Source organism: Acomys russatus, chromosome 17 (assembly GCF_903995435.1).
Source record: "Acomys russatus chromosome 17, mAcoRus1.1, whole genome shotgun sequence".
In the NCBI taxonomy this organism is placed as follows: domain Eukaryota; kingdom Metazoa; phylum Chordata; class Mammalia; order Rodentia; family Muridae; genus Acomys; species Acomys russatus.
Genome location: NC_067153.1, coordinates 63,414,947 through 63,435,421, shown reverse-complemented (window position 1 = coordinate 63,435,421; position 20,475 = coordinate 63,414,947). Strand labels below are relative to the sequence as shown.

The 20,475-nt window shown below is 51.4% G+C and overlaps 1 protein-coding gene across 5 annotated transcripts in view; it reads left to right on the top strand.

The window, feature by feature from the left end:
• The window catches only part of LOC127201693 (keratin, type II cytoskeletal 6A), a 49,149-nt gene that overhangs the window by 4,172 nt on the left and 24,502 nt on the right, over positions 1-20,475 (top strand). The window contains exons 1-9 of one of the 5 annotated variants that reach the window (XM_051160383.1): positions 12,477-13,047; positions 13,747-13,961; positions 14,705-14,765; positions 14,908-15,003; positions 15,131-15,295; positions 15,894-16,019; positions 16,153-16,373; positions 16,584-16,618; positions 16,721-17,082. The exons of 1 other annotated variant lie outside the window; for it this stretch is intronic. In XM_051160383.1, coding sequence (XP_051016340.1) covers positions 12,541-13,047; positions 13,747-13,961; positions 14,705-14,765; positions 14,908-15,003; positions 15,131-15,295; positions 15,894-16,019; positions 16,153-16,373; positions 16,584-16,618; positions 16,721-16,953 — 1,659 coding nt within the window. In that variant the 5' untranslated portion in view covers positions 12,477-12,540 and the 3' untranslated portion in view covers positions 16,954-17,082. Of the gene's footprint in view, positions 1-351; positions 387-786; positions 1,342-12,476; positions 13,048-13,746; positions 13,962-14,704; positions 14,766-14,907; positions 15,004-15,130; positions 15,296-15,893; positions 16,020-16,152; positions 16,374-16,583; positions 16,619-16,720; positions 17,083-20,475 lie in introns of those variants that run through there. 3 more of the 5 variants (XM_051160381.1, XM_051160378.1, XM_051160380.1) reach the window with 3 other exon arrangements.

Genomic DNA, 20,475 nt, shown 5'->3' with positions numbered 1-20,475 from the left:
CTGGCCCAGGCGTTGCTAACTGTAAGGAATTCCCTTCTGGCTTGAGGTCTCACACAGAATGCAGGGCCCTGTGAGGGAAAGCCTGCTCTGTGCATGTTCATATTGCCACTGCTGCTTTCTCATGGGTGGAGGAGGAGGAAAGTTAGGATGCTACTTTGACAGGCTAGCTGTGGGCCACGTCCTTGTCATTGGACAGTCCTTCCAGAGAGCAAGCTCCTTCCTGTCAGGAGTTTAGAGATAAGCAGATGGCCTGGCTTTTGGTGTGACTCTAACCATGAGGATGACAGTCTTGCTATTTTTGAGGAGCAGGTTGTTTCTTTCTCACTCTTACCCTAACTTTTTGTCTTTCAGGCTGAGCGGAGAAGGAGTTGGGCCGGTTAACATCTGTAAGTAACTGAGAGTGGCAACTCAGAATCCTGCTGTTTCTAGATTCTAGGCATTTCCCTTCCCAGTAAATGAATAGCAGATGGTGAGAAGCAAGTGGGGGGGGGGGGGCAGAACACAGGCGGTGTAGCTCCCTCCTCGATCTTCTACAGGGTCCATATCCATTAGGCCTTGTCCTTAATCCTCACCTCTACCAAGTAGCCGACCAACTCCATGCCTTGTCTCTCGGGTCGTCAGTTTTCTGTGGGGGAACCCCCATCTGAATAGTTTAGTTCCTCTGGCCCATTCTGGCTACTTTGTGTGAAAGGCCAGGTACAGACTGCAGCCCAGTTAGGACCAAGCGCCCAGCTGTGTGAGGTCAGCCTGACAGGCCCATCTCACTCGTCCCTCCTTTCTTCACAGCCGTCGTCACAAACAGCGTCTCCTCTGGCTACGGAGGAGGAGGCAGCCTTGGTTTCGGCGGTGGCCTCGGCAGCGGTCTCGGCGGAGGTGGCAGTGGAAGCTACTACTCTGGCAGCGGTGGGGGTGTTGGTCTGGGTGGTGGGCTAAGTGTGGGGGGCTCTGGCTTTAGTGCAAGCAGTGGTCGAGGCATAGGCTTTGGCAGCGGTGGGGGCAGCAGCTCCAGCGTCAAGTTTGTCTCCACCACCTCCTCCTCCCGAAGGAGTTTTAAGAGCTAAGAAGAGCCTGCTGCAAGACCCTGGCCCTCACGGGAAGCCCCAGCCTACGGAGACTGCTTCTTCTAGGCAGTACCCCCAAGCCACGTTTTCTCTTTTCTGGGGAGTGATCTGGACCAAGCCTACCGCAGAACCACATGCTTCGGTTCCTGGGAGGGAGTGAATCCCAACCTCTGGCCTTAGGCCACACTTCTGCATTTTTTTGCAAGTCAGTACCTATAAACGGCCCTTGATGACCCAGACATCCAAAGTGTCCCAGAATGCAAGCTACCAAAGCAGAAACCGACGCCTACACCCACCTTAATCCTGTCCTGGTTCTGACTTCCTCCAGAGTGTGTCCAATAAAAACGCTTTTATAACATAAGCCTCTGAGTAGAATGGTCTCTGCCTGCTTACAATCATCCTAGGGACATGGCAAGGTGGGGTGCCTGTCCAGGAGTGTTTGGCTTCTTTGATGACTCTCTGGGAGGATGGAGGAGGGGTGCTGAAAGGGGGCCCAGCTACAGGCCACAGGCTCCCAGAGGCAGGGAAGGGGAGCTGCATGGCTTGGACAGCAAGGCAGTCTGCAGGGCATGAAGGGGAGTGTCCGCTTAGTCGCACTTGGGTAGATCTTGAAGGCCTCTGCTGAAGAGTGAGCCTACTTAAGGCAGGCCAGTGGGTAAGAAGCTTAGAACTCCAATAGGCCTAAAAGATGCTGACATCTGTCCTAATATCACGACCACTGAGACACCAACAGGCATTTCTTGTCAGTGCCAGGATCTAGCACCTCATGGTTCAAGTAACATAATGATTTACCCAAGATAGCAGGACCTCTGTGTGGGACGTGGGCACTCCCTCTTCATGCTAGCTGCCTTGTGTTCACGCGTGAGTGTCTGTGTAAAATGGACCTCTTTATAAGGATGTCTGGGAAGCCGGGTCATGACCCTTCCGAGGTGAAGGTTGTTAAAATAGGCACAGGGTATTAACGAGCCAACTTCATGAGAGGTACGGACTGGATGAGCCGGCACTTTCAGCAACGTTTGCAGCAGGTCCTTGGTTGCTATGGCCCGAAGGCTGTGGAACTCTGCTGTGCAGAACAATTCATTCTTTCCAAGTGTGAACAGAGGCCCAGCTGTGGTGTGTGGAGCCGGAGGAGCACCAGCTTTAACCTATCCTGGGCCGCTGTTTTAACTTGGAGAGGAAGGCCCATGGAGCTCAAGGCAGGTTGTCGGTGTCTGTGTATTTCAAGGGATGGCACGGCTGTGGTGCACTTAGGAGGCAGTAGCGCTGAAGAGTAAGAGGAGGCAGGCTGGTTCTCCTTGGGACTCAGTTGCTACAAACCCCCAAGGCGTACGGTGGCCTGTCTAGGACCCTCATGTATGAATGTAATCGGAGCTGCAGCGTGGACTAAAGCCACAAAGGTCTGACATCTGGAGCTGCCGATGTGAATGTAGTTTATAACCTATGTGGTAAAGGCCCAGAGCCAGCAGGCCAAGCCTTTTGATTTTTTTCCCTGTATAAATTCTGTTATAGTGACTGGGATTTCTACTGATACCAAATTGTGGTATGGGTCCTGTTTCCTTATTCTGTTTTTTCCAGTTCCAACTCCCCTCCCTCAACCCCCTCCCCAGTTCCAACTCCTTTCTCTACCCTAAGCTCCAGACACTCCCCCTCCCTCTCTCTCCTGGGGTCTTCTTGTTGGTGTGCCCCTTTCTCATATCATTAGTGCCAGGGTGAGGGGCTGCTCCCACAGATATGACTGTAATCCCTGGGTTTGCCCAGAGGAAACATTTCTTTTATTGTCCGCAGAGACCTGGGACGCATTCGTGGCAGCCAGTGGATTTTATAGGGCCTGTTGGAGCCCTCTAATGCCACAGGGCCATCACTCTTCCTCCATCTAAGCCACCACCCAATGGGACCGTTTACTGCAGGGGTTAACAGTCCCCCTCTTGTATGCTCCATAAAATGAGGGTCGCACCAGCCTGAGACACACAACGGCCGAGCTTGGCATCAGTCTTGGTTTGCAGTAGAACCAGCAAAGAGACCTTAATATGGGACATGTAGACAGTTCTGGACTGAGACACAGCACCCAAGGATGTTTTAACGAGAGGCCCAACCCTACACTCCTGCTCTTAAGTGGCAATTATGATTCAGATCCTGAGATCTATAAAGTGGAACTTACAAACGCAACCCAGAGCAATAGATCCGCGTGTACGCGTGCCACACACAGCACACGGCTCCAGCCTCCCAAGGCCCCACAGCATCTTGAAGTACATGCTGCAAGCGGACTCAGAGTCAGACTGCAGGGCACAGCAAGAGACAGAAGGTGTCATTGGTGAAGCAGGGGAGTGACCGTGGAGGGAGGGAAAGTCACCTCTTCCATCCCAGGACTGTCCCAAGCAGGGAGACCCTTGCCCGACTGTGCCATCTGTGGGAATTTACTCAAAGCTAAACACACAAAAGGCAACAATCCCTCCTCCTCACACAGCAGAGAACTGAGCCCTCAGAGCAAATCTGTGCCTCTCAAACGGGACAGACAGACAGACAGACAGGCAGGCAATGATGGAGAGCCATAGTTTACTGAGGGGGAAGATCAGCACTGGACAGGCTGCAGGGTGGCTCCCTGTGATGGGGTGATTCAGGCTGAGGGAAACAGGAGTGAGATTTGCCTCTAGGGGTTCCAACAAGCCTGCGTGGAGAAGATCCCCCTCATGCCTCCAGCAGGGGGAGTGCAAAGGAGCAAATGGTTCAGTCACAGCCTAGTTCTCCAGCAGGGACACCGCAGAGGCAGGGCATTGTTAGTGCCCTCTGAAATGAGCTATAGCAGCAATAGCACCCAACAAAATGCAAAGAGGCGAACAAACGCAACCAAAACCAAAACCAAAACCAAAACCAAAACACCCAGCACAGAAGATGCTAGGACTCTGGTTGTGAGAATGAGCAGCTATAGAAGGTCTGACACATGGGATGGAAATGAGTGCCAGAACAGAAGTGTGACACAGGTGGCATGGAAACGAGTGCCAGAACACAAGTGTGACACACATGAGATGAAAATCAGTGCCAGAACAAAGGTGTGACACAGGTGGGATGGAAATGAGTGCCAGAATACAGGTGCAACACAGGTGGGATGGGAGTGCCAGAACACAGGTGCAACACAGGTGGGATGGGAGTGCCAGATCACAGGTGCGACACAGGTGGGATGGGAGTGCCAGAACACAGGTGTGACACAGGTGGGATGGGAGTGCCAGAACACAGGTGCAACACAGGTGGGATGGGAGTGCCAGAACACAGGTGCAACACAGGTGGGATGGGAGTGCCAGAACACAGGTGTGACACAGGTGGGATGGGAGTGCCAGAACACAGGTGTGACACAGGTGGGATGGGAGTGCCAGAACACAGGTGTGACACAGGTGGGATGGGAGTGCCAGAACACAGGTGTGACAAATGGGGGATAGATATACCAACACAGAAGACTCCAGAAATGGAAGGGGAAAAAACCTGAGTCAGAGATGACTGATCACTTCCTAAAATTAATGTCAGCAACCAAATAATAAATAAAAGAAGACAACACACAATTTAAGCATCATATGCAAGGCGATTGTACCAAGGCATCACTTCATGCTTCAGAACGGCAATGATAACGCGGACATCCTTAAAGCTGGGAGGAAACAAGCAGGTGATCTGTCGAGAAGTATTGAACAATAAACCACACACACATCTTCTTCCAGAAACTCCTTCAATGTGAGACCGGAAGAGCATGGAGCGAGATGGTCAATATTGAAGGAAACAACGCTCAACATTATAACCACAACAGCGTCTTCAGTGTGTGTGTAGTATATGAGTGAGACACTGACAGCGGAGATGCGGACGGCAGGGACGCGGATGGCGGGAAGGAGGAGATGCTATTACATGGTTTTTGCAAAGAACCTGCCTTGGCCCTGAGCTGAGGAGGTGTCCTTTGAGAGGAGATGTGACGGCAGATATGGTGGTGTTCTTCTGCGTCTCAGCAAGGCCCCGTGAGCCCCTCCCCAAACTTGCTTTATAGATTTGGGACAATTCTCTTGAACTCCCAGCTAGATATTTTGTTTAGATTGTCAGTAGGGGAGCTGTTCAGTATCACACTTACGTCACAGAAGTGCAATTGAGGCATCACTTTGTATCTAGTAGAATGGCACAACGGTGCCCAAACCTAGGGCCACCCTGACACCACCTCACGCAGTCGCAGTCGAAGCTGATGGGGAACCCAGAATCCCCCCCTCCACACACCCCACCCCGCACAGCTAGGGAACCCAGAGTCCTCCCCTCCTCCACACACACCACCCCGCACAGTTGGGGAACCCAGAGTCCCCCCTCCACACACTCCACCCCGTGAAGTTGGGAAACCCAGAGTCCCCCCCTCCACACACCCCACCCCATGCAGTTGGGGAACCCAGAGTCCCCCCCCCACACCCCACCCCGTGCAGTCGGAGTAGAAGCTGGTGTGGATACGAAGTGGTCTGGTCTCGAATAGAGTGTGGTCTTTTTAATTTTTTATTTTTAATATACCAGAAATGTAGCAATCATATCCCCAGGCGTTTGCTCAGAGGAGTAGAAAGTGCATGCTAACGACGAGAACTTCCACATGGGATTTTAAAGCTGCAGTGTTCCTAAAGGCCAAACCACAGAAGAAAACCTGGTGTCCTTCAGGAGGTCAGAGGCAAACTGTGGCATGTCAAGAAAATAACGTTATTCAGGATTAAAAAAAAAATCTATCAATCTATGAGAATACATGAAGACAACTTAAATGTACAACACTAAATATAAACAGTTGATCACATCATATTGTAAAACATCCGTCTGTCTGTCTGTCTGTCTGTCTGTCTGTCTATGTCATTCTGAAAGGGGAGGAGGAAGACCAAAAGGCCAGTGGCCCACAATGACAGGGAGCTGAACAGGTAGATAAGTGAATCCTGAGCTTTAGGTTTTAATCATAGGATTTTCCTGGATTAATGAACTTTCATCATTTGATATTCTCCAGGGTTCAGAGATAAGGCAACAGCTGGAATGGCTCTAAAACAGCTGTGCACTTTAGATAATAGTATCGTGTCAGGCTGGTCTGGCCATTGACTGCCACCATCATACCATCCGGCCAGGGCAGAGGGCACTCACTGCTCAATCTTGTTATGAACCAGAAATTGTTTTTTAAAGAGAAGCCTACTTTCAAAACTGGTACAACAGCTTTGGAAAAACAAATACACATTTGCTGTCGATGCATGAGTTGCAGTTTAAGGTGTCCATTTAAGTAAGGTGAATATTTATGTTCATAGAAATACTAGTGTGTTCACACCCCCCCACCCACTTTTTCAAGGGAACCCCTGGCTGGAAACATCCCAGGGATTTGTGAATAGGAAATGTTAGCCAGACCATGACACGTTCATACACCACTCAGCTACACACAACGATCTCAAAAACATTTTGCTGCATGGGAAAGCCCAGGCACACAGCAATAAATTTACATATGACATAATATAAATATGAATATTGCGTGGATATTTGGTAGAAAAAGCGAATGTTTTCCTGGAGCAGTGGAATTCACAAGGAAGGGGCCTGAAGGATTTTTCTGGGGTAATGGGAATACATACCCTATGTTTTGCTGGTGTAGAGATGTATGCATTTGTCAGGATAATTTGAGTTCCACACACTTAAGATCTGTGCAATTTCCTTATATGGAAATCACACCACCTCAACAAAATGTCGTTTTAAGAAAAAGAGAAAATAGTTCCCATTTCCCACTTCTAAAGTGCAGACGGACGGAGAGAAGTGTGCTGGGACAGACTCCAGATTCGCCAGTCGGCCAAGAGGACACACTCTCCCCTAACCACATCGTGTTCCTGTAGATTAGAAAGATCCAGGCTATTTCTTTCCAGTTGCTGAGGGATGGCAAGGAACGAGGAGAAGGAGAAGGCGGATCCCTCAGAGGCTTAAGTTTCAACATAAGTGTGACAGACTTGTGCCAGAGTTATCAATGATCTGTCATTAATCCCAACCTCAGGCTTCAGGCGAGGCCATAAAGGCACAAGGAGCCGCTGAATGCCAGGAGAGCTACCTGTACTCCAGGAGTCAAAAGGCTTTGTTATGTACGAGCCTTTGCAGGTAGGATCCCCGAAAATTGTCCCAAAGCGGAGAAGCTATCCAGAACAGCCAAAAGGCCGTATTTCCTCCAGGTTACACAGGAGACACGTGTATTATTAAGTTGTGATTCCTTAAGACAGGCTCACCTGGCTACTTCCGTTATGCAAGCCAGATACCTTTTCTATTTCATCGACAAGTCGCTAGAGCCCTCACCCCACTCCCCTGCCCACCACACTTTTGAAAGTCACACGAGCTAGTATGGGCGGTCCCTGTAGTGGATGAAAAAGGAGGAGCACAACTGTGTGGGGTTGGGGGGGAGGGGAGGGAGGGGGTGGGAGAAGACGAGAGGGAGAGGGGGGACGGGGGCGGGGGGGGGGGGGGGGAGAGAAGACGAGAGGGAGAGGGGGGACGGGGGAGGAGAGAAGCATCCCACTTAGAGATCATCCTGGTCTCTCTGAGCCCTGGCTTGGCGCTTTTTAGCCTTGGACATCTGCGGGGAGGAGAAGCCGCTGATGGGCACCTCCCCTCGGGACCCCTGCCCCGTCCGTCCATCCAGGCATACTCTGGATTGGCCCTGTGACTCAGCTGCCCCCTTCCACCTTCCCAGCCTCTCTGAAATCTTCAGCATCTCTTCTTACCTCAGATCTAGATGCAGTGTCCCTCTAACTGGTTTGTCCACGCGGACCAGAAAAGCCACAAGCTGTGTCTCTTCCTTGCAAATATGTTCTCAGTTTCAAGCCCAACCCTGCACTTCTCAGCGCCCTAAAGCCCTAAACGTTCAGTATCATAGGGGCAGTGTGGATGGAAAAAAAGAACCCAAACACTGTGTTTCTCCTGTCACAAGGCCGGATGCCAAAACCAACGGATGAGAGTGGGACATAGTCCTGTGACTGCGCATGCGCGTGTGCCCCTCGGGGGGCACAGGGCAGTTATGGGTCCCGCAGGTACACAGTTGTCCTCAGTACATCCCAGACCCCTCTGAGTGGTGAGAATGGGAGTCAAGGAGAGGTCCAGGACACACTCCAGCTTCAAAAATCCCAGCGGGTAACATGTGGGGATTAGGGGCCACAGTTCAGAGGCTGCTCAGTGTTGGGGACCAAGCAAGATCTTGCGAAGCACTGTGGAAAACGCCCTGTAGTCACATCTGACCCGATGCCGAGCCCCGTCCCGCAGAAAAGTGGCCTCCAGAGACTTCTTTAGTTGTAGCGAAGGAATGCTACTCAGCTTTTCTGATGTGCAACCTGGCTTGGTTTTCTCTGCAAAGAAAGGGGAGGGGCAGGTGCTACTTCGACTGACTGCGAGGAGACTGAAGTTTAGTCACGTCAGGTGGATGCACTTTGCTCTACCGAGGCAGCCTGCTCATTCCGCCCCCCCCCCCAAGGGAGCTGCTGAATCTGCGCTCATGCTTGCGTGCAGTTGCATGCGCATTTCCCTTGGAAGGCTCCCGCTGTGGAATTCCCTGGGAACACAGCATCGTCCTGCCTGTGCTTTGCGGTATTATGTGCTTAGCCCTAAGCTTTCCACGGGCTCCACCCAGGGAGGCTGAAAGACGAGGAGGCAAAACCATCTCGAGGCGACTTTCCTGGAGGAGCCCGGGCTCAATACCTCCCTGGTACCCACCTTCGTGCTGGGAACAAATTGAGCAGTGCAGGCTACCCTCTGGCCAAGAACAGGGCATTCTGCATTCCAAGGCCGGTCAGAGGCAGCTGCGGGCTGGACTGAATAGGGCTCTTCCAACACAGAAAAGAGGCTGGCTTCAGCAGCTCACCAGGGAGGAGGCTAGCTGCCGCTGAGTTACTCATGCCACTCGCTTCTTCCCCCACATATTTGCCTAAACTATCACCCTTTGTTCTCGACTTATTATGAAAGGTGGCTCTTTCTCACCTGGCTTCTCTGGGAAACAGAACTGCTTGAGGTGACACTGTGAGGCATGACTCAGAGCCACCAGGGAGGCTCAGGCAAGCCTCTACCATGCAGGGGTCCCTGCTGCCTAGAACTTCCATGGGTACTAAAACGGGGTGGGGGGGGGCGGTGAAGGCAAGTGTGTTGGCACCCGCCTTTAATTCCAGTGCTGTGAGTTCAAGGCCAGCCTGGTCTACATAGCGCTAGCTCGATCAGCCAAGGCTACATAGTGAGCTCTTGATTTTAGCTTGTTTGTTCGTTTTGTTTTTAGGAAGGGGTGAAGGCTGGAGTCTAGAAAGAGAGAGGCACAGCCCAGGCCTGAAACACGATAGGAAACAGACAGGGACAGCATCAAGGACAAAAGAGCCAAGTATGGGCTAATCCTTGAAGGCTAGAGGGGCTGAAAATGGAGCTGTGGTGTGTGTGTGCGTATGTGTGTGTGTGTGTGTGTATGTATGTATGTGTGTGTGGGTGTGTATATGTGCATGTGTCTGTGTGTGTGTCTCTGTATATGTCTGTGTGTGTGTGTGTGTGTATATATGTGTGTCTGTGTATGTGTGTGTATGTCTGGGTGTGTGTCTGTGTATGTGTGTGTATGTCTGTGTGTGTCTGTGTGTATATGTATGTGTGTATGTCTGTGGGTATCTATATGTGTGTCTGTGTGTATCTGAGTGTCTCTGTGTGTCTGTGTGTGTGCCTGTGTGTCTCTTCCTCCCCCAAAAGCTCTTCTACAGCCTTACAGCCCTCACGCATCACCCATGAGCCCTCCCAGATAAGGTCACTGGAGCTGGTCCTCAGAGAGCTCCCTAACAGTTGACCCATAAGGTTTGATTTAAAATTTTAAAATAAAATTACTTTGTTCTAATTAGCTCACAAATAAAGACATCATACAGCTAGTTTAAGGGAAACCACTCAAATTCTTGCCCCACCAAGGGGATTTTTTTTCCCCATTACAATATGCCTTATCAACCGACCAAGGAAAGCTTGTGTCTGGAATTCAAATGGTTCTTTATACTTGCGGTGCCATTTGGAGCATATGCCAAGCCTGGGATCAGATTGAAGGCTAATGCTAAACCAAGCTCCGACGGCTCAATGACTGAAGTAAGGCCCCTGACGCAACTGAAGGACATACTTTATTTGAGGGTGCCACCCTCAAAATACGGAAAGTGATGCGGTTGCCCGTGCTGGCCGATGGCAGCGTGTCCCTGCACATCCAGGGTCTGGTAGGGGCCCAGTGGAGGATGAGCAGGTAGCCCGGATCCAAAGGAAGGATGTAGCCTACTGGGCTTGGACCAAACCCATGTTCCCTGACCACACAACACCGCTCCTGCAAGCAGTAGGGTGGGCTCTGTCTGCAAACCACTCCCTCTACGCTGTTGCTGTCCTGCCGGCTGCGGCTCCAGTGGGGTTAAGGACAACCTCCTAAACACGGCCTCCAGGTCCTTGCTAAACATGGCACATACTTGCAATAATGGCTTTGTTTCTCCCACTGTCCTCCAACCCCCCTCCTTCCATATACATAGGTGTTGTACCAGTGTTCCGGTCCCTGAAGGTTCCCATGAGTCCCTATCCATCGACCGTCTTCACGCCTCCTTCTGATAATGATATGGGCTTACCCTCACTGACAGCGTTCGTGCCAGATACTACCTATACCAGGACCTTTGTGGGATTTTTTTTTTTTAACCTCAGCTTCACAACACTGTGAGGCAGGTGCATTTTTCACCTTACTTATGGGTATAAAAGTAAGCGGGACGGGTCCAGTGGTTTGCATCTGAGCACACTGGAAGCTGCTCTGTCTGAGCCCAGGGCTCACGCTCCACACCAGTGGGCTGGCAAAGGGTCTCCTTGAAGGATTGTATGGTGGGTTCTTCCAGCTTTGCAAATCACAGAATTTGGTTGTCACGGCAGGGAAGCAGCTACAGGCATTGAAATAGACATCGGCCAGGGAGCTGAGGAGACACGCTTGCGTCGAGCGATTCTCTGCCTTGTGGAGCTGCCACGCCCAGTGCCCCTAGAGGATCACCAAACCATGAGAGAGGTGCTTGTTTCCCAGAACTGGGTGGAAACACGTCCTTGGGGAAGAATTGTGCAACAGGGTGGAGGGAGGGCAGCTGCTTCCGTTGTGTGGGGAAGGCATCTCCCCCCAGCAGACGCTGAGTTAGCACCTTTGAGGGGCAGGGAGCCTCCATCCTTCCTGGGTGCGGGTTGCCTAGTGCGACCCAGACCAGCAGTAACAGGACCTTGAACAGGTTCTGCTCAGCGTGGGAGTGGGCCTCTCCTCCCACAGCGGCTTCTCTCGTTCCACACTGTGAGAGAGCAACACGCCTGGAGCTGTTCTGACTTCCTCACACATGGTTCCCAATGCATGGACTGGAAAAAGTGAACCTCGCTCCCCCAGAAGGCAGGCACAGCTTTCCTTTGAAATTCGGCTTTTCAAGAAGCAAGACTAGAAAAATAAACTGGCTTGTGAAACCACCTCGCTTGTAAGGGCACATTTCAGGGACTCATTGCCTGCCTCGGGATGCCCCCTCAACTTCCTGTACACGCCCTGCTACCATTTCTGATTCACAAATCCGAAGAAATGCCCGAATTGATGGTTAAAATAAAAGAATTCTGAGATTGCCTGAGACACTGTGGTCCTTCTCATAAGGGGTTCTAGTGTTTAAGCTCTGAAATAAACCCCAGCACAGCACAGAGGACAGACTGCTGGGAAGACCCAGGAAGCAGATTGATGGGAAAAACAAACAGTTCCCAGGGAGGCTTCCGATGTGGGTAGGGAGAGCAGTGGCAGAGGTCAGGTGCTCTCCACATCTGTCCTCAGGGAAAAGTCAAATGGACCTTCGCATGCAGCACACAGACAGTGTAATAGTAGAAGGAATCAACTGCTCAACCCTCAGGCCTTAGAGGGGAGGGTTCTAGAAACACAGAGCCTCTGCTGTCAATCCCCAGATTGCCTGGAGGGCAGCAGGGAGCTGGGAAAGAGGGAATTCCATGTCCCTGTCAATTTCTGGACTGGGATGTTGGGCAAGTGTTTTTACAACTTCAGAGAGCGACTCAGTGAGCTTGAGGGAGGTGCAGGTGGGAGGGAAAACCTGTGTGGTGAGGGGGCACCCAGGGAGTGTCTAAATAAGCAGAAGCAAGGGACAAGATCAGCTCCTTGTCTCTTTTGTTTGAGATGACTAATTCATGACTTCAGAGAATTTACGTCCAGGCGCATTGTGTTCGGATCAAGTCAAGGCTGGAAGGCAAGAGAATTGGCCCCATGACTAAAAAAAGCCAAAAGCAATCTTCCTGTATCATACCTTTCTAGAACGTGGGGGTGATCTCATTATTTGTAAAGCTCTGCCCTTCCCACTCGGCAGCCTCACCTTCGGGACCAAGCCCAGCCCATCTGTACCATATATAAGCCACTGCCCAAAGCTCCCCACATCATCTGCTCAGCTTTGCCCTGCACTCTCTCAGCTTTCCAGCCTTCTTATCCCCAGGAACCATGTCCACCAAAACCACCATCAGGAGTCAAACCAGCCACCGTGGCTTCAGTGCCAGCTCAGCCAAGATTCCCGGGCTCAACCGCTCCGGCTTCAGCAGCGTGTCTGTGTGCCGCTCCCGGGGCAGCGGTGGCTCTGGTGCCCTGTGTGGAGGAGCAGGCTTTGGCAGCAGGAGCCTCTATGGTGTGGGGAGCTCCAAGAGGATCTCCATCGGAGGTGGCAGCTGTGGCATTGGGGGAGGCTATGGCAGCCAAGTTGGAGGAGGCTTTCGCTTTGGAGGAGGAGCCAGCAGTGGTTTTGGCTTTGGTGCTGGAGCTGGCTTTGGCGGTGGCTATGGGGGAGCCGGCTTCCCCGTGTGCCCCCCTGGAGGCATCCAAGAGGTCACCGTCAACCAGAACCTCCTCACCCCTCTGAACCTGCAAATCGACCCCACCATCCAGCGGGTGAGGACTGAGGAGCGGGAGCAGATCAAGACCCTCAACAACAAGTTTGCCTCCTTCATCGACAAGGTGAGCCCTGCTCCTTTCTGTGTGTCTGCACCCAGTGCCAGACACAGGAGGAGGGAAAGGCTTCAGGCTTTGTGCAAGTGTTGCCATCCTTCTAGTAGAGTCCCAGTACAGGCTGTGTGTCCCTCTTTTTTCTTCTTTTTCTTCTTTTTTCTTTTTTTAAGATTTATTTATTTATTATGTATACAGCATTCTGCCTGCAGGCCAGAAGAGATGTTTGTGAGCCACCATGTAGTTGCTGAGAATGGAACTCATGGCCTTTGGAAGAGCAGTCAGTGCTCTTAACCTCTGAGCCATCTCTCCAGCCCCCTGTGTGCCCTTCTTTAGTTAGACTGGCAGCAGGAAATCTGGGTTAGAGTCCCTTCCCTTGAGGTGATGTCTGATCCCAGTGGGTAGAGATGAACGCAGGGCTCAAGTCACAGGATGGTCCTTAGGCAGAAGACTACAGTGCCCATGGGGGGCCATGGTAGCCATGCTACACTGCACCACACTCCAGCAAGCCACTGTTGGCTGGCTGTGTCCTGCATGAGCGCTCAGCCCTCCCTGTGGGATAAGGTGGGGAGCTTAGATGGATTGTCGTTCTCAGACCCAGGCCGAGGACACAGAATGAGTTGGGGCAGACAGCCTGATAGGAAAGACAAACTCCGGAAGGGGTCACCAAAGAGAGAAACGCAAATTGCTTCTCACGCTTGGTCCTTCCAGGTGCGGTTCCTGGAGCAGCAGAACAAGGTCCTGGACACCAAGTGGACCCTGCTTCAGGAGCAGGGGACCAAGACCGTGAGGTTGAACCTGGAGCCGTTGTTTGAGCAGTACATCAACAACCTGCGCAGGCAGCTGGACACTATTCTCGGGGACAGGGGCCGCCTGGATGCCGAGCTGAGGAACATGCAGGACACAGTGGACGACTACAAGAAAAAGTGAGTTGTGATGATGGAACAACACAAGTGCCTAACTTCATAAACATGGAAGCCCGCATAGAGACATGGATGACCATGAGTTAAGACACTTTAGTCATGGGTATGAACATGTCAGGAGTCAGCTCAGAGCAGTGTCCCCGACCCGCGGGTTCAGTTATTCGTGGAGTGGCGAGGAGGGTTGCAATCTGTGAATAAAGAATGGATGAAAGAAAGGCACGAACCCAGGAAAACGTTGCTTATCGAGGGCCGTTTATTGTAAGGGGGTATCCAAATTTTATAGTAAGCTTCTGAAAGGGTGGGGGATGGGAAGGAATGCAGTGGAAAGTTACAAAATCTTCTGGGCCAGGCCCAAGGACAGCAGGTGTGGAGTGGGGTGACTATACAGAAGTCTGGATACACCGAATGTTCTCTTTCTCAAGGTCAGGCTGGATCTTTGTGGTAGCCAGGCAGAATAATTATCTCAAGTATGCAGACAGCTGTGGCTTTCAGCCAGCAGGGCCTCTCAGCCACTGGGGCAGGTCAGGCAAGGTCCTATGGCTCCTGACAGAGCAGACGGCCAGTGCCAAGCAGGGTTAAAGGAACTGAGAGGACAGGAAAGGGACAAATTATTTAATAGAACAAATATCCTCTTTGAGCCTGATTTGGCCCTATGGCATCTATAGCACTTAGGCCTGGGCCACAAGCTGCCTGCGATGCCACCTACCTAGCCATGGCTCCAAGGTGTCACGCTGTTCCTCTTGTAGATATGAAGATGAAATCAACAAGCGCACATCTGCAGAGAATGAATTTGTGACCCTGAAAAAGGTGAGCTGCTAATCACAGAGATGGGTTCTCTGCTCATGGAGACGTGGCCTTGCGTGTCTGTTCAGGCCATGGTGTCAGGGTGACAGAGGCGAATGGTCTGGGCAAGAGAGTGACCGTGACTCCATGTTGATGGTTTCCCCAGGATGTTGATGCTGCCTACATGAACAAGGCTGAGCTACAAGCCAAGGCAGACAGTCTGGCAGATGAGATCAACTTCCTGAGAGCTTTCTATGAGGCGGTAAGCCCGACTCTCTCTCCTTCTTGCTTCCCCATCCCGAATTCCTTTGATTGTCTCCCATGCAAAGTGCTTGGACTGTGTACAATGCACACAACTAAAGATGAGCTCGGCTCTCTCTGCTCCTTAGGAGCTGTCTCAGATGCAGACACATATCTCAGACACATCTGTGGTCCTCTCCATGGACAACAACCGCAGCCTGGACCTGGACAGCATCATCGCCGAGGTCAAGGCTCAGTACGAGGACATCGCTCAGAGAAGCCGGGCCGAGGCTGAGTCCTGGTACCAGACTAAAGTGAGTATTGACCTGGAGCAGGAAGAAGATGTCTGAGACCCACCCTGAACAGCACGTGTCTGATTTCACTGGAGGTTAGAGGTGACAAAAAAGATTTGGGGTGCTCTCACAGCAAGTGTGTTGTGCACTGGTAGTATAGAAACAACGGGAGGAGGGGGTGATGGAGCCATGGCTGAATGGTTAAGAGTATTGGCTGCTTTTCCAAGATCAATTCCCAGCACCCATCTGGTGCCTCTCAGCCATGGATATTGGGACTTTGTGTCCTGGAGTGCAGGCACACGTGCCAAGACAGAGCACTATATACATAACACTTTATAGAGTTATGATCTAGTCTAAGAGCAAAAGAACCCAGAGGTAGATGCAAAGTTGCCATGAATGAAGTCTGTGCTCTCTTTGCTTGAGCTCAACTATTTCCTCTGGTTCTCATGAGATAATAGAGGCCATTTTCAGCGCCTGTCAGAACCATGAAGGTTGTGCTCTCCTCAAACGTGTCTGGAGGTAAAGCCATCACATCCATGACAGTGCATGGCACTCGCAAGTGGCTCTGCTTCTGTCTGTAAAAACTCACATCCATGTCATGTCTCGTGTTACCCTTCAGTACGAGGAACTGCAGGTGACAGCTGGCAGACACGGGGATGACCTTCGCATCACCAAGCAGGAGATCGCTGAGATGAACCGCGTGATCCAGAGGCTGAGATCAGAGATCGACCACGTTAAGAAGCAGGTAGGACAGACAGAGACACAGAGGACGACAGCTAACGTTTCCCGTCCTCTACCACTGAGGACCACGGGGACAAGGGGCTCAGCTCTGGAGAGACCCACACACCGAGTCCCTTTCTCTTGCTCTGTCTGCCCAGATTGCCAACCTGCAGGCTGCCATCGCTGAGGCTGAGCAGCGTGGGGAGATGGCCCTCAAGGATGCCAGGGGCAAGCTGGAGGGGCTGGAGGAGGCCCTGCAGAAGGCCAAGCAGGACATGGCCAGGCTGCTGAAGGAATACCAGGAGCTCATGAATGTCAAGCTGGCCCTGGATGTGGAGATCGCCACCTACAGGACGCTGCTGGAAGGAGAGGAGTGCAGGTGGGTGACTCCATCCTGGAGGACACCCCCATGGTGCCAGGCACTGAGCACAAGATGGGGGGAGGGGGGAGGAACACTAGCTGTGGCCACAGTGGCTCCCTTCAGAGACTCCTTGCCTGGGGATTGCCTGTCAACTGTCAGCTGACTGAGGATCTCAAGGGCACTGAGGCTATGGCTACCAAGTTTTTACCCTCTGTGTTCCTCTCCTAGGTTGAATGGTGAAGGCGTTGGACCAGTCAACATCTGTAAGTCCTCTGCGTGCCCGCCTCCCCTTCCCCTGCCCTCGTGCTGGCTCAGCCTGACAGCGTGAGCTCACATGTCTGTGTCTCTTCTCCTGTCCTTCCCAGCTGTGGTGCAGTCCACCATGTCCAGTGGCTATGGCAGTGCAGGAGGTGCCAGCAGCAGCTTAGGCCTGGGAGGAGGCAGCAGCTACTCCTACAGCAGTGGCCATGGCCTTGGAGGTGGCTTCAGTGCTGGCAGTGGCAGAGGCATCGGAGGTGGCATTGTGTCCTCTGGTGGCAGCTCCTCCTCCATCAAATACACCACCACCTCCTCCAGCAGGAAGAGCTACAGGCACTGAAGTCCCTGACCCCAGAGCTGTGCCTGAGCCTGGAGCCCCTGGCTGCAGAGCCCTGTGCTCAGGTGCTGTCCTCGCTGACCTCCCACCTCTGCTCTCTGGCTGGGGCTGAGGAGGCTGAGGCCTCTTTGCTCCTCTTTCTCTTCCCCAGGGGTCCCCACTGCCCCTCGTCTTCTGCACCTCTGGCTTCACCTCCACACTCACTCACATCTGGTGCTTCAGGCTGTGTGGAGGTCACCAGGCTCCGGCCTCTCCAGCTCTGTCCCTAGGCTGCCTCAGAAAGGGTGTCATTGTCCCTTTCCTTCAGGTCATCATCGTCCAGGTCCTACTCAGGAAGTGAACTGAGGAAGTCCCCTTTACTCTGCAGTGGCCTTAGAGACGCCACACTGCCTTGTCGTGAGCCTCCCTGGCAGGCACAGTGACAGCACCTGTCCTGTGATGCACAGTCTGTGCTCAGGTGTCCTCTTTGCTCTTTGCTTCCTTCAAGTTGCTAAATAAAGCAGGTTTATAACATAATGACATTGCCCATGTGTGTTTTCTTGTTGCCAATTGTTTCCCATGAGGCTATGCAGCCTTGCTGGACAAGGGCCTTTTTGAGCCTCCTTCTTCCCCACTCTCCCCGCTGGGCATGGCTGCATTTGTCAGTTTCAAGGTGCCCTGCTCTCCAAACACCATGGCTTCCCCTCTCTTGGCGGAGCACTCCGCAGCAAGACCTATGAAGACCAATGTCTGTAGTTCAAGCCCCAGCACGACACATAGGCACATATGGGAGGCAACAGAAAAGAGGATCACTGATAGGGACAATATCAGAGAACACCAGAACCACACCAGTTAAAATAACTTAATATAAATTCAGATAATAAAGTACACTCACTCTAAAACTGAGATACAGGAATACCACAATGAGGGCATAGGGATGGGTCCCTGGGGAAATTAGCTGCCTGAGCATCAGCACTGGCATTTAGGGTACAGACCTCATCAAAAGATGGGTGGGCGTGGTGCCCACATGTAATTCCAGGCCTCTAGAAGTAGAGACAGGGCACATATGGGTCATGTTGCCAAGAAAAAATAGCACTACATGTGTCCTCTGGGCTCAGTGACAGAAACCACCACAATCAATAAAGGGAAAATGATGAAGAAGCAACAACCACCTTGTACACACACACACACACACACACACACACACACACACACACATACACACACACACACACTCACACACACACACTCACACACACACATATACACACACACACACTCACACACACACACATACACACTCACACACTCGCGCATACACCCATAACCACAGGACATATGACCACATATTCAAACATATGGAAATACCGTAGATGCACATGCACTGCACGTTCATACATGCATGCAGACATTTCCTTTTTTAAATTTGGGACTTTTATATGAGCATAGAGTGTAACTTCTTCAAATGCCCCCTCACTCCCTCCACCTCTGTCCTACTTCTAGCCCCAGCCCATTGCCCCTTCCAGAATTATGTGCTGGTTCTTCCTTTTTTTTTCTTTTTTTTTTTTAACCCCATGATTCCACTATGGGCCGCCTCTAAGTGTAGGGTGTAAGACAATCTCCTGGAACATTGCCTCTTTCTGGGGCCACTTACTCAAACAACACTTGCTCCCTTTCCCCTAGTAGCCTTCAGTTTCCAGAAACTTCCCATTAGGACAGGATGTCGTGCACTCCTCCCCTGTCCATCCGGGGTTCTGACTGGCTCCACCCTGTGCAATTCTCTGCATGCAGTCTTGCCACTGTTGTGTCATGTGTGCAGTAGGCTTGGCAGGCCCAGCACATACTTTTTCGATGCTAATCTCCACAACTTGTGGCTCTGACTAAGCCCCCTCCCTGCCCTGCTGTGGTCCCTGAGCCCTGTGTGTTGAACAAAATGCGATACAGATCTCGTTTAGAGCTCAGCATCTCTCAGTCTCTTCTTCTCTGCAGGATGAGCAGTTTCGGGTGTCTGTGTCTGTGTTCATCGTTATCTACCATAAACAGAAGCATCTCCGGGCAGGCTTGCGATATGCAGTAACCTGTCGGTATAAAGATGAGAAAGTAATGGACACCTTATTACTAAGTCTGTTTAGCAGAAGAATCGCATCTGTTTCTGCCTTAGGGGCCTAAGACTGAGGCAGTCACTTGTTCTGAGCTGTGTAAGTACCATGACTGAGTCCTCTCTTGTAGAGTGGGCCTTGGATGCCATCACAAAGTGCATTGGTATTCCCATCATATTCCTGCCACTCCTGCCCCAGTGTGCCAGCCCAGTCACTACTGTAGCCCACAGGGTTCACAGCAGGGTAAGACTGTAAAGACTTTTTCTCCTGTTGGAGTCAGTAGGGCATTCTAGCACCATGAAAGCTATCCAGTAGAGACAGGATTTCCAGGTCCACATGGGCTTGGCTCTGCAGTGTTTGATGACTCTAGGCAGTGTCCCCTTATGGTCTTACCATCAAGGTCTGGAAGCTAGCCAAGAGGCAGGCGACAGCCTGCAGCGTGTCAGGGGACTATGGCGTCCCACTGACCACAACACGACAGAATAACCCAGAGCTGCTGCTGGTCTTCCTGTTCGGTAGACAGTGACGCCTGTTGAGGGCGCTGTCTCCCTGTTACAGGGTTCACTATGGAAAGGGAGAGGGGACATGAAGATATTGGAGTAAGTGTGTCAGGCAGCAGAAGGGAGGGTTGTTTACATAAGAAATGAAGGAGAAAGAGGAGGAGGAGGAAGAGTGTATGGTCATGTAATAACACTAAAATCCAACGTTACATGGATGAAAATACAATGAAATCCACATCTTTGCATTTTAACCAGAAATCACTAATAAAATAAGGCATGGCACAGCAAAAGCAAATCACATCGGTGCCGTCAGGGAAAGCTGGATCGACATTCAGGATAACCGGTGCCTTCCGCATAGTGAACAGCAAGAGGAAATAGGAGTAGTGAAGATAAGTCATGAGAAAAGGTGTAAAATCAGCCCAGAGCCCACTCGTCTGTAAAAGGCACCATAGGGGACAAGTGTAAGACAATGTCCTCAGCTGGGTAAAGAATATGTCACACTGCCTAGAGCCACGTCACACTTGAGGGACTGGGTCCTTCCTCCCTTGTGTGAGGACAAAGCAGATGCGACCATCTCTCCATACTTCCTAACCACGTGCTATAAGTTTAACAACAACAAGGATTTAACAAAAAGATATAAGGTAGACATAGTTATCAGTGCAAACTAAAACCATGTTTAATCTCATACGACATGGCTGTCTGTGCAGGAAACCCAACGAGTCCCTCACAATCCTCCTCAAACCGAAGGAAAGATAGCAATGTCACAGGACAAGCAAAGAAAATCTCATGATGTCTTAAAGACCCACAGATAAGAACTGAAATATGGATTAAACAGGAGGAACAGAAAAGGGAGGGACGTATACATTTAGCAAAAACTGCAGACGCTAGGGCTGGAAGCCTATAAAATTCCCCGGGAGCTGTCAAAGAGGCCGATCAACAGAGCAATG